Source organism: Lycium barbarum, chromosome 1 (genome assembly GCF_019175385.1).
Source record: "Lycium barbarum isolate Lr01 chromosome 1, ASM1917538v2, whole genome shotgun sequence".
In the NCBI taxonomy this organism is placed as follows: Eukaryota; Viridiplantae; Streptophyta; class Magnoliopsida; order Solanales; family Solanaceae; genus Lycium; species Lycium barbarum.
The window spans coordinates 106,074,506-106,086,923 of NC_083337.1; the positions used below are offsets into that span (position 1 = coordinate 106,074,506).

Below are 12,418 nucleotides of genomic sequence, written 5' to 3' on the forward strand. Positions count from 1 at the left end.
TCCTGTACAGATATCACAAATTCTCCATTATAGCTCTAATGGAGCCTTTTCAATACTTTAGGCATATTCAGGGATTTAGAAGGAGATTAGGTATGAGATATGACCATTACAACTGCAATGGTAAAGTATGGTTCTCTATAAATGATAATGTGGATGTGGAGATCCTACAGGACCTAGAACAATAGATTACTATAAAGCTGCTTTTCCAAAATTGGAATAAGTCACTTATGGTATCTATGGTCTATGCAAAGTGTGATCATCTGGAAAGAATCAGTTTATGAGATAGTCTGTATAGTTTGGCTGATCAAATGGAATTGCCTTGGTTGGTAGGGGGGATTTTAATGTCATTATGAATGAAGATGAGAAGATTGGTGATTTACCTGTATTTCCAGATGAATATGAGGATTTTGCATTCTGTATTAATTTATGTGAGCTGTTTGATATAAATTATAAGGGGAGTCTATTTACTTGGTGGAATGGGAGGGCATGTAGTGACTGTATTTTCAAGAGATTGGATAGAATGATTGCAAACTCTAAATTACAAGATTGGTTTGCACATATGGAGGTGCAACATTTATCCAGAACTGGCTCAGACCATGCCCTTTTACTACTTACTTGTGGTGAATCTTCACAGCACATAAGGAAACCTTTCAGATTTCTAAAACTCTGGACAGAACATGAATCTTTTTTAGAGGTGGTTAATCAGGCATGGATCACAGATTTTGAAGGGGATGATTTTATTATATTTAAGCTGAAATTGAAGAATGTGAAATCTGCTTTATCTTCTTGGAGTAAGGCAACTTTTGGTGATATTTTCAAGCAACTGACAGTAAGGGAAGAGGTGGTGAGAATTAAAGAACAATGTTTTGAAGAGGATCCTACTCCTATGAACAGGATGGTGCTACAGCAAGCACAAGCAGCATTGAAAAAATATGTTCATTATGAGGAAGAATTTTGGAGACAAAAGTCACGTATGACTAGTTTTGCTGAGGGTGACAGGAATACAAGGTACTTTTATAGTATTGTGAATGGTAGGACAAAGAGATTGCAGAGCAGAAGAATTCAGAATCAGCAAGGAGTATGGATAGAAGGGGAGTCACTTTTGGCAGAAGAAGCTTCTAGATTTTACCAACAGCAGTTCTCTCAAGAGGTTGATCCATTAGACTTTGAATTGCTACAACATGTTCCTAGTATGGTGGATCAGGATACTAACAATCAGCTGGTAAGCATGCCAACTTTAGAAGAGGTGAAGAAGGCTGTATTTGAATTACCTGCAGATAGTGCTGGTGGTCCAGATGGTATGATTGGAATATTTTATCAGGTGTGTTGGGACATTGTTGGTGCTGATGTATACAATCTTGTGAAAGCCTTTTTTGACGGCCAAACTCTTCCAATGTCAGTCACACATACCAACATGGTACTATTACCAAAGAAGAATAACATTGAGACCTTTGCTGATATGAGACCAATCAGTCTCAGCAACTTCATCAACAAGGTTATTTCTAGAGTGGTTCAGGATAAACTGGAAGGCATTCTACCTTCTCTGATATCTCCCAACCAGTCTGGATTTGTTAAGGGTAGATGTATCATTGAAAATGTCCTTCTAACTCAAGAAGTTGTGACTGACACTAGACTAAGAGGAAAACCAGCTAATGTTGTACTTAAGCTTGACATGGCTAAAGCATATGATAGAGTATCATGGAGTTACTTGATCAGAGTTTTAAGGAAGATGGGATTTGCAGAAATTTTCATAGATATGGTTTGGAGGCTGATAGCAAATAATTGGTATTCCATATTCCTTAATGGTCAAACTTATGGTTTCTTTCATTCCACCAGGGGTGTAAAACAAGGAGATCCACTCTCTCCTACTTTGTTCATCTTATCTGCTGAAGTTTTATCTAGAGCATTGAATTTTTTATTTGAAAATAATGAGTTTAGAAGTTATGGAATGCCCAAATGGAGTGCAAATCCGAATCATCTGGCATATGCAGATGACACAATAATTTTTTCATCTGCTGATGCTAGATCTTTGGAGATAATTATGGAGGTATTACATGCATATGAACAGGTATCAGGCCAACTTATAAATAAAGGCAAGAGCTCATTCTATGTATACAGTAAGGTGTCTAATGTGCTGATACAACAGGTGGAGAATATCACTGGTTTTAAAAGAGGCACTTTTCCTTTTACACATTTGGGTTGTCCTGTCACACATTCAAGGAAGAGGAAGACTGATTATAATGATCTGATCCAGAAAGTCAAGAATAGGCTGCAGACTTGGAAAGGAAGATTGCTATCATTTGGAGGAAAAGTTGTTCTGATCAATAATGTACTAATGAGTAAGCCAATACATTTGTTGTCAGCCATCAAACCTCCAAAATGTGTTATCAATGATATGCACAAAATCTTCTCAAGATTCTTCTGGAATAACAGTGAGGAAGGCAGAAGAAGACACTGGTCATCATGGCTAAATTTGTGTAAGCCAAAAGAGGAAGGAGGAATAGGCTTTAGATTTTTGTTTGATGTATCTAAAGCCTTATGTGAAAAACTGTGGTGGAAATTCAGGACAACAAATACTCTATGGGCAAACTACATGTGGATCAAATATTTCAAAAGGCACAGTCCTCAGACTGTGTAGTGGAAGGGAGGTTCTCAAGTATGGAAGGCTATGATAGAGGCTAGAGATAATATAGAGCAAGAAATATAGTGGGAACTAAGGAGTGGAACTGCAAATGTATGTTTTGACAACTGGACAAAGCTAGGTGCTCTATATCACATCATTCCAGATGATTTTGAGATAGATAAGGGTGTTCAAGATGTAAAAGAACTTACGTTGCATGATGGTTGGGATATAGAAAGATTGCAGCAGTTATTCCCTATGGATATTGTGGATCATATATTAGAAGAATTGCACCTCCATGAACCAAAAGAAGAGTGGGATAGACCAAGATGGATGATGACAGCATCAGGCAAATTTACTATAGGCACTGCATGGGAATTACTGAGGAGCAAAGCAGTCAAGTCTGATGTCTTTAAGAACATGTGGACATCTGGGATACCTTTTAAGATATCCTTCTTTTTCTGGAGGTTAGGGAAATATAAATACCAGTTGGAGAGGTAGTAAGAAGGATTAGGGTAAATATTGAGGCAACTTGTTACTACTGTGATCATAGGCAATATGAAACTGTGGATCATTTGTTTGTTACAGGAAATGTTGCTACAAAAGTGTGGACTTATGTTAAAACTGTTGTTGGCATCACAACACAGTTTCAACAAGTCAGGCAGATTCTTCAAGTCTGGTGGAATGCAGATTGCCCCTCAAAGTTCAGAACCATCTTCAAAGCTATTCCAATGGTCACTATGTGGCAGATATGGAAGTGGAGGAATATAGTCCTATATGGAGGGAGGATGTCCATCAACAAAGTGATTTATGAGATAAACATGATCATATATCAAATGTGTAGAATGAGGTTTCCAGGGCAGACCAACTTACCAAGATGCATACCTCAAATTCTACAAGTCTTTGAAGCATACAGGCCAAGAATTGTAAGCAAGATAGTGAAATAGGATTTTCCTATGCCAGGATGGTATAAATGTAATTCTGATGGAGCTTCTAGGGGAAATCCTGGACCAAGCTCTGTGGCCTTTTGTATTAGAAATGCAGTGGGTGACCTCTAGTATGCAGCAGCAAGAAGGATACCAGGTGGTTCAAATCTGATAGCAGAAGCAAGGGCATTACATGAGGGTCTTAAGTACTGTGTTACACACAGTCTGTTGCCAGTGGTGATGGAAACAGACTCAATGACTATGAAGATGATCTTAACTGGTCAGTGGGAGACTCCATGGAGTATATCAATGATCATAAATGATATTTCAAGGTTGAGGAGGGATAAGGAAGTGAGGGTGGAGCATGTTCTGAGAGAAGGAAATGGCTTGGCTGATTTTTTAACTAACTGTGCTTTTGATTTTGCAGGTGATCATCATTTTCATAGTTTTACTTCACTTCCTGTGAAAGCAAGGAAAAATCTAAATACAGAAAAGTCACATATACCATACATGAGGATCAGGACAGCTAAGGACCATCATATCCCTGGAGATTAATAGCAAGCTGGAGAGCAGTAGCAGCAACAAGGATGCATCTCAACATGCCATGAATGGCACATGGACCTGTATGAAACTATCTTTGGCAGGGGTACAAGAGTGGTATTAGCTTGAAGCTCATTATCTTGTAAGACTTCTAAAGATTGGTTCATTTAGGAAACTTGAGACAATGGCAAACAAAGGTCAACATCAAGGCAAGCAGATAGCAGCTACATCTGAAGTAACATGGATGAATTCTACTCCATCCTGGAAGCCTGAATATGTATTCATTTTGACTTTGAACCATAGCACCTGGTGAGAGCTTGTAGGTGTCTGAGATGGTATCAAGGCAAGGCTAGAGGATTTGCAGTAGATTAGCTTCCATACAGTCTTTGGATGTAGTTTACATTTTAGTCCTTTTTTTCCTTTTTCTAGGATTGTTTTCATTTGTTTTTTCTGTTCTTTTTCTTTCTTTACATTATTGTACAGAAAACTTACTATTTTTAATAAAACACTGCCAAACTTGGTTTGGTGGTTTTCATTCAAAAAAAAAAAAAAGACGGAAAACATACCTTTATGATAGCCAGGCTTCAATTCTTACCAATACCGTCCAAGGTTGAAAAACCAACTACTTATCAACAATCAAAACACTCGAGGTTAGAATAAGGGATTTCTACCCTATGACTTAGGTTTATAGCACGATCTAGAACAAGAAAGAAGAGTAACCATCCTAAATTCCCTGTAGCTTCCTGTTTATAAATGTGGCGTGCAACACACCATAAACAAGACTCTACCAGATACGACTCTGCAGACAACCCCTAGGATGAACTGCTCTGATACCACTTCTGTCACGACCCAAACAGGAGGGCCGCGACTAACACCTAAGACCCTACTTGGCTGAGTGCCATACTACCATTCTATTCATAAGCCACACCTTTTTGTGAACATGTAAATTATAAAATGACGCTTCCGTCAAGTAAAACATGAAAACCTTTTAATAAAAATCTTTCATCATGTCAGGGAATTCTCCCTTATCGTTAATTCAAAGAAAACCTTAGGTCACAATAATATTTTTAAATCAATGCATATGAACACATCGACCTATGTGGCCACCTTACAGAACTGTCGACATCTCAACGCACTATCCACAGGATATTGTCTGCAAAGTCTCTAACATGAATCAAGATACCATAACATAAGTTGGGCCAAGGCCCCGACGTACCCATAATGTGTATGACACATATATATACATATGTACTCTGACTCGGCAATACTCCAAATAGAAATGGAGTTCACCAAACTAGCTGATAGCTCGAGAACATCCTAGAACGAGTGTCCTCTACTCATCTGTCTGTACCTGTGTGGCATAAAACACAACGCCCCCAGGCAAAGGGACGTCAGTACGAATAATGTACCGAGTATGTAAGGCAGAAATGAAACAACATATCAAGATTCAAAGGATAAAAAGAATGTAGGAGTCAACTTGTACCTGTGACTGTCACTAAGGACCATGAATATGCATAATGTGCTTTTAAAAATATGTATATATGTATATGCACTTTTACCCATTCACTCCTTCGAGCTTTGCCCCGTCGGGCATTATATCATAATGGCCCCATCGAGCATCTGAATCATCATATACCAGCTGATCAGTTGGTTTGCATATATAACGCCATAGCCCTTTCCCCTTCCCCTTAAAATCATGATACAACTCCCTTCGGAGTAACTGTTATGTCAAAATAGGAATTTCTTCCCCTTTTCATTTGTCTCCTTCGAGACTTAAAAATCAAATATGAAATGTATATGAATAAAGAAACCTCATGAATGTCCCCTTCGGGATTTAGAAACCATCATGGAAACATATAACTTATGGATGCCCCTTTGGGACTTAAGAGGTCAAGGATACGCTAAATCCTATACCAACTAGGAGTAGAGTCTTTGGAACTCGCTTGCTTACTCTGTGCGTTCATAAGATAAGGATCATGCCAACCTATATCCTGTCTTGAAATCTATATATAAAATCATTCATACTATTGTTAGGCTTATCGTCATACGCTTGTCTTAAGCCTTCAATTTAAATCCTTTTAGAATCTGCCGAAATTCGGGAAATATCTCCCCTGTTTATATCCCTATCCCGAAATCACAAGACCAACAACCAATAACAACAATAACAACACTAACATTAACAACATCATTATCAACACCAATATACTCCATTCCATCCCAAAACTTCTTTTCATGATCAATCCATAACAACAACTTCATACAACCCCTTATGCACTCGTATACGATAATTCATTAACATCATTATTATCCTTCATAACAAGATTATACTCAAAACATACTAATAATTATAACTCAAGTAAATTCACAACTCAAAATATCATAAAATGCATGTTTGAACTTTTTCTCCAACTTTGTTCTCCTCGAATCTTAATATAATTACCAAACAAACTCATAAACATGAAACTAATATGAAATCTTACCTCAAAATTCGAGAATACTTCAATCCATGGTTTCTCCACCTTAAAATACTCACCCAAACATGTTCAAGAAGAGGAGACAAGTATAAACCTCACTTGGAAACCCTTAACCACTTTAATCTTCACTTTGATCATTGGTTTAGGCTTGGAAATATGTTGGAATATGTTTGGAGAAGTTTCTTGGACTTCCTAGGACTTGGGGCTATGCTAATAATGAAATAAAAATGACCAAAATTGTCCTATATACTTTTAGGAATATTCATGTATGTTATGGAAGTTGAAGGAAGGTTCTAGAGGATTTGGGAAGGTTTGGGGAGGTTTTGGATATTGGATGAATGTTGTGGGAAGTTCTAGAGAGGTGTGGAGATGAAGAATGATGAAAAATTAAATAATTTAGATGATTTAAGGGGTATATATAGTAGTCCAATTCGGTTTAGGGCTAATGGGCTGAAATTGGTGGGCTTTCAAATAATTTCTAGAATTTCGGCGTAGGTTCGCGGGCTTCTGGCAATTCATTTTAAAATGCTCATCACTCCCCACTCCGATGTCGTATTTATGAATGGTTTGTTTCATTGAAAACTAGACTTGAAGAGCTTCATTTTAGGCTCTTAAAACCCCTCAAAACTACTGATATACCAGGAGATATACCTCTCTGAAGTCGACCCAAAATTGTCCCCCATCTTTTCTCCAAAATTCCAACAAATAATTTCCTTAATTCCCTTGTCCTCAAATCCTTCCATAGCTTATTATATGAACTTAAACCCTCATAACCATAAGATAGGCGCATATAATTTCATATATCATTCAAGGTAACTCTAGTGTCCATACTTAAAACATCAACACCTAACGAATCTCAACGTGCAAAACTACGGGGTGTAACAACTTAGCCATAGTTCAACATACTTACTTTCAAATTTGATAAGTGCTTCTCCGAAAGTATAGGGTGTAATAGTGAGGATGTGGACTAATTATGGGCTCGTGATCCACTGTCAGTTCCGAAGTGAGTGGTACATAGACACCATGGGTCCCCTACAGGTCAGGGCTAATGGGTCAAACATTACCACTTAGCATGTGTGTACGGATATGTGACAAAGTTGAGATAAGTTGTGATTTACGATTGTGTTTTGTGATTTCATGGATTGAGTTACTCTTATTAAATTTTTAATTGTGTGGAATTATCTTATCCCTGCGCTGGCTGATATTTTTGTGTTGGATGATTCTTGTTGATGGTTTCGTGTGGTTATGTGCGGTTATACCTATCTGTCTAGTTTATTGATTTTGCGATTGTATGCATGATACTAATCTTAGTCGGCCAATGATATCTACCGGTACATAGTGTTTGTACTGATACTACCTTGTTGCATTCTTTTGAGTGCAGATTGTGATCCAGAGACATCTACGAGACCTCATATTTAGCGTGAGGCCAGTTTCCGCTAGATTCGAGGGTGAACTCCATCCATGCCAGGACGCTCGAAGATCTTTCTTATTTTAGATGTCTATTTCATTTCAAACATTTATGTTTATTTTAGACAGTCATTCGTTTTTTAGACTGTTATATTCTAGAGTCCTTGTACGATGACTTTCGGATTTTAGGATTGTAATAGTTAGACTTCCGCAGATTTTAATTATTTATGGCATGACTAGACATTTTGGAGATTTTTATATTTGTTATATCCCTGAATGTTTTAAAAAATTGGATAAGTAATTGGTAATCGTTTGGATGGTTGGCTAAGTAGACGGTTCGTCCACTAGGGGATTTGGTTGGGTGCCACTCACAGTTGTTTGGGTCACTAAAAAGTTGGTATCAGAGCCCTAGGTTCATCAATCACGTTGTACAAGGACATGCCTGGTAGAGTCTTATGGATCGGTACGGAGACGGCTGTACTTATCTTCAAGGGGCTATGCGACACTAGGAAAATTCAATTTCTTTTTTCCTTTCGTGTTACTTGATTCCAATTGGTTTCTGGATGATTCAAATTTGTATCTAACTTTTCTTTCTATTCTCTCACAGATGGTGAGGAATCGTGCGGCAACAACAGCTAATGAGGTACCCGCGCCAGCCGCTGGGGCCACAGTTCATGGATGAGGCTATCCCAGAAGCTGTGGTCATGGTAGAGGCAGGGGAGCAGCAGTACCAGCCAAGGGCGAGGCTCTTGCGGCTGGTCAACAATGCTCTGAGTCCCCTGAGCCTCAGGTAATTCCAGATAAGGCAGCAGAGTTTGCAGCAGCACCAGCTTAGCAAGATATTATAGCCCTCCAGTGTTGTCAGATGTTATGGTCCCTGTGTTGAACCTATTTAATGGGTTAACAGAGGTAGGTATGTTACCAATTGTTCTAGGTTCTCAGGGTGCCAGAGTAGGTGATCTATCTCTAGGCGGAGTTTGTGCTCCGGGTTTACTGCATGCTGTAGCTGTGGCTCCTCGTTTGGATGAGGCTCTCGAACTTGATATATTTCCTAGACAAGTGGGAGGTCCAATGTTGATCGGGGATGAACATGATTTGTTTTGGAGGTTTACTAAGATGAAACCCCCAGAGTTCTTCGGCACTGAGGTTGAGAATGCTTACGAGTTTATTATGGACTGTCATGAGAGGCTCCATAAGATGGGGGAAGTAGAGAAGTATGGTGTGGATTTTGTGACCTTCCAGCTCTTGGGTGATGCCAAGTTATAGTGGAGGGCTTTTGTAGAGTGCAGGCCAACGGGATTACCTCCATTGACTTGGACTCAGTTTTACCAGGTGTTCTTAGACAAGTATGTTCCTCGTACTTTGAGAGACCACAGGCGCGATGAGTTCAGTAACATTGAGTAGGGTAACCTATCTGTGGCTGCTTATGAGACTCAGTTTCATTTGTTTTCTTGCTATGCCCTCCAGCTTGTGCCTACGGACGAGGAAAGGGTTAGGAGATTCATGAAAGGTTTGAACACTGCTCTTCAGTTGTCAACTCTTCAGCTTGCAGGAATAGGTGCTTCCTTTCAGGAAGTGGTGGATCATGTTAGGACTGTCGTAGGAGCTTGACAGGAGGGTTACCATAAGCACGTGGAGAAGAAGGCCTGAAAGGGCGGTGATTACAGTGGCTTTTTCACTAAGGGCAAGAGTTCCCAGTTTTATTCGGGTCGCCCTGTTTAGTCAACCATGCAGGTTTTAGCTTGAGGCCTATCAAGGGCCAGTCTTCACTACTCCGGCCAGCTAGGTTCACAGGCTAGAGCTCCAGATTATGGTGATTATTCGACTTTATCAGCTTCTGTTCAATGTCCAACGTTAGACCGTAGATTCTTTGAGTGTGGTGATGTGGGGAATTCCAAGAGAAATTGTCCTAGACTTAGGCAAGGTGGCCAGGGTACTCAGTTTTAGGCTCCCTGAGCCCCAGTATCAGGTAGAGGGGGAGGATCTTATGGTGGGAACCATGCTCAGTCTATGCGTGGCAGTCATACAGCTGGTAGAGGTGGCCCCCAGCCTAATCGAGGTTGTTTCAGTCTGGTAGAGGTAGACATCAGCCCCGTAGGGGTGGAACTCAGACAGGGCAGGTTGATCGCAATGGTTCGTAGGCTACTGGCGGACGGGTTCATTATTATGCCTTTCCTGGCAGGACAGATGTTGAGGGCTCACATGCAGTCATTACATGCAACATCTCAATCTGTCACCGGATTTCTTCTGTATTGTTTGACCTTGGTTCTACATTTTCTTATGTGTCTACATATTTCTCTATGGGTCTTAATATTGTCTGTGATTTACTTGATGCCCCTATACATGTATCTACTCCAGTTCGAAATTCTTTGGTTGTAGATAGAGTTTTTCGGTCTTGTACTGTCACACTTATGAGGTATGGCACTTGGGTTGACCTAGTGATTTTAGACATGATAGATTTTCGTTTCATCTTGGGTATGAGTTGGTTAGCTCCTTATCACTGAATTTTGGACTGTCATGCCAAGAAAGTCAACTTAGCCATGCCCGGGGTGCCTAGACTTGAGTGGAAGGGTAACCTTAGTCCCTCCCTAAAGAAAATAATTTCCTTTACTCGTGCAAAAAAGCTAGTGGACAGGGGGTGTTTGGCTTATTTGGCACATATCTATGGTACCAGTGTTGACGGTCCATCTTTTGAGTCAATTCTTGTGGTCCGTGAGTTTTCCAGTTCCCGCGGTCTGTGAGTTTGCGGAGGTGTTTCCCACAGACTTGCCAGGCATGCCACCGGACCATGACATTGATTTTTGCATTGACTTAAAGCCAGGGACCTGCCCTATTTTTATTCTGTCGTATCATATTGCACCAGCGGAGTTGAAGGAATTAAAGGAACAACTTTAGGATCTTCTCAGTAAGGGTTTCATTCGTCTGAGTGTCTCCCCGCGGGGCACTCCTATCCTGTTTGTGAAAAAAAAGATGGGACTATGGGGATATGCATTGATTAGAGCCAGTTAAATAAAGTCACCATCCAAAATAAATACCCATCCCTCGTATTGATGATTTGTTTGACCAGCTACAGGGGGCTTCTGTGTTTTCAAAAATTAACTTAAGGTCGGGGTATCATCATTTGAAAATTCGGGCAGAGGATATTCCTAAGACTGTTTTTCAGACCAGGTATGGGCATTATGAGCTTCTGGTTATGTCTTTCGAGCTTACAAATACCCCAGTCGCTTTTATGGATTTGATGAATGGCATTTTTAAACCATACCTAGACTCTTTTGTGATAGTGTTTATTGATGACATCCTAGTTTATTCAAAGAGTAGGGAAGATCATTAAAAACACTTGATGGTTTTTCTTGGGTTGCTGAGAGACAGAGAGTTGTATGCCAAGTTCCCTAAGTGTGTATTTTGGCTTGCGTCTGTGTCCTTCTTGGGAAATATGTTATCGAAAGAGGGAATTATAGTGGATCTGAAGAAAATTGAGGCGGTGAGGGATTGGGTCAGGCCCACGTCCATGATGGAGATTTATAGTTTCATGGGGTTGTCTAGTTACTACCGTCAGTTCATGAAGGGGTTTGCTTCTACTGCTTCGCATTTGACCTGGTTGACTCAGAAAGAGATACCTTTTTAGTGGTCCAACGAGTGTGAGGAGAGCTTCCAAAAGCTCAAGACCTTATTGACTACCGCTCCCATTATATTTCTAGCCGTGGAGGGAAAGGACTTTGTAGTTTATTATGATGCTTCTCGTTTAGGTTTGGGTGCTTTTTTGATGGCGAAAAAGAAGGTGATTGCATGTGCTTCCATGCAGCTAAAGGTTCTTGAGAAGAACTATCTTACTCATGACTTGGAGTTGGCATCTATGATTTTTGCGTTGAAGATTTGGAGGCATTATCTCTATGGTGCCCGTTGCGAGGTATTTATTTATCACTGTAGCCTTCAGCATGTGTTCACTCAGAGGGATCTTAATTCTAGGCAGCGGAGATAGATGGAGTTGCTGAAGGATTACGACATTACTATCTTGTATCATCTTGGCAAGACAAATGTGTTGGCAGATGCCTTGAGCAGAAAATCAGCTAGCATGGGCAGTTTGGCTCGGTTAATTGCGTCAGAGTGTCTGTTGGCTAGGGACATTTAGACTCTGGCTAATAGTTTTATGAGGCTTGAGGTGTCTAATTCAGGCAGGGTGTTGGCATGTGTTAAGGCGAGATCATCATTTCTGGAGCAGATTAAGGCCAGACAGTTCAAGGATGCGAGTTTGAGTAAGATTCGCAATAAAGTCTTTTATGCTAAGGCCAAGGAGGCTATGATAGATGATGATGGTGTCTTGAGAATCAAAGGGCGTTTTTGTGTTCCCCGTGTTGATGACTTGATTAAGATAATTTTAGCGGAGGCTCATAGTTCTAGATATTTCATTCATCCTGGTGCTACCAAGATATACCGTGACTTGAGGCATCACT

At 40.0% G+C, this 12,418-nt stretch overlaps 1 protein-coding gene across 1 annotated transcript; it reads left to right on the forward strand.

The window, feature by feature from the left end:
- Positions 1–520: 520 nt before the first annotated feature.
- LOC132613336 (uncharacterized) lies at positions 521–4,101 on the forward strand. Its single transcript, XM_060327355.1, has 8 exons — positions 521–1,891; positions 2,147–2,524; positions 2,566–2,656; positions 2,763–3,087; positions 3,174–3,423; positions 3,537–3,587; positions 3,679–3,826; positions 3,974–4,101. Exons 1-8 carry the CDS (start codon positions 521–523, stop codon positions 4,099–4,101), a joined length of 2,742 nt encoding a protein of 913 aa, XP_060183338.1.
- The last annotated feature ends 8,317 nt before the right edge of the window (positions 4,102–12,418 follow it).

Coding starts and splice junctions, on each gene's coding strand:
- LOC132613336 (XM_060327355.1), top strand. CDS start 521: ATGATTGCAAACTCTAAATTACAAGATTGGTTTGCACATATGGAGGTG. Junction 3,588..3,678: donor GATTTTCCTATGCCAGGATG/GTATAAATGTAA, acceptor GGTGACCTCTAG/TATGCAGCAGCAAGAAGGAT. Junction 3,827..3,973: donor TATGAAGATGATCTTAACTG/GTCAGTGGGAGA, acceptor TTGATTTTGCAG/GTGATCATCATTTTCATAGT.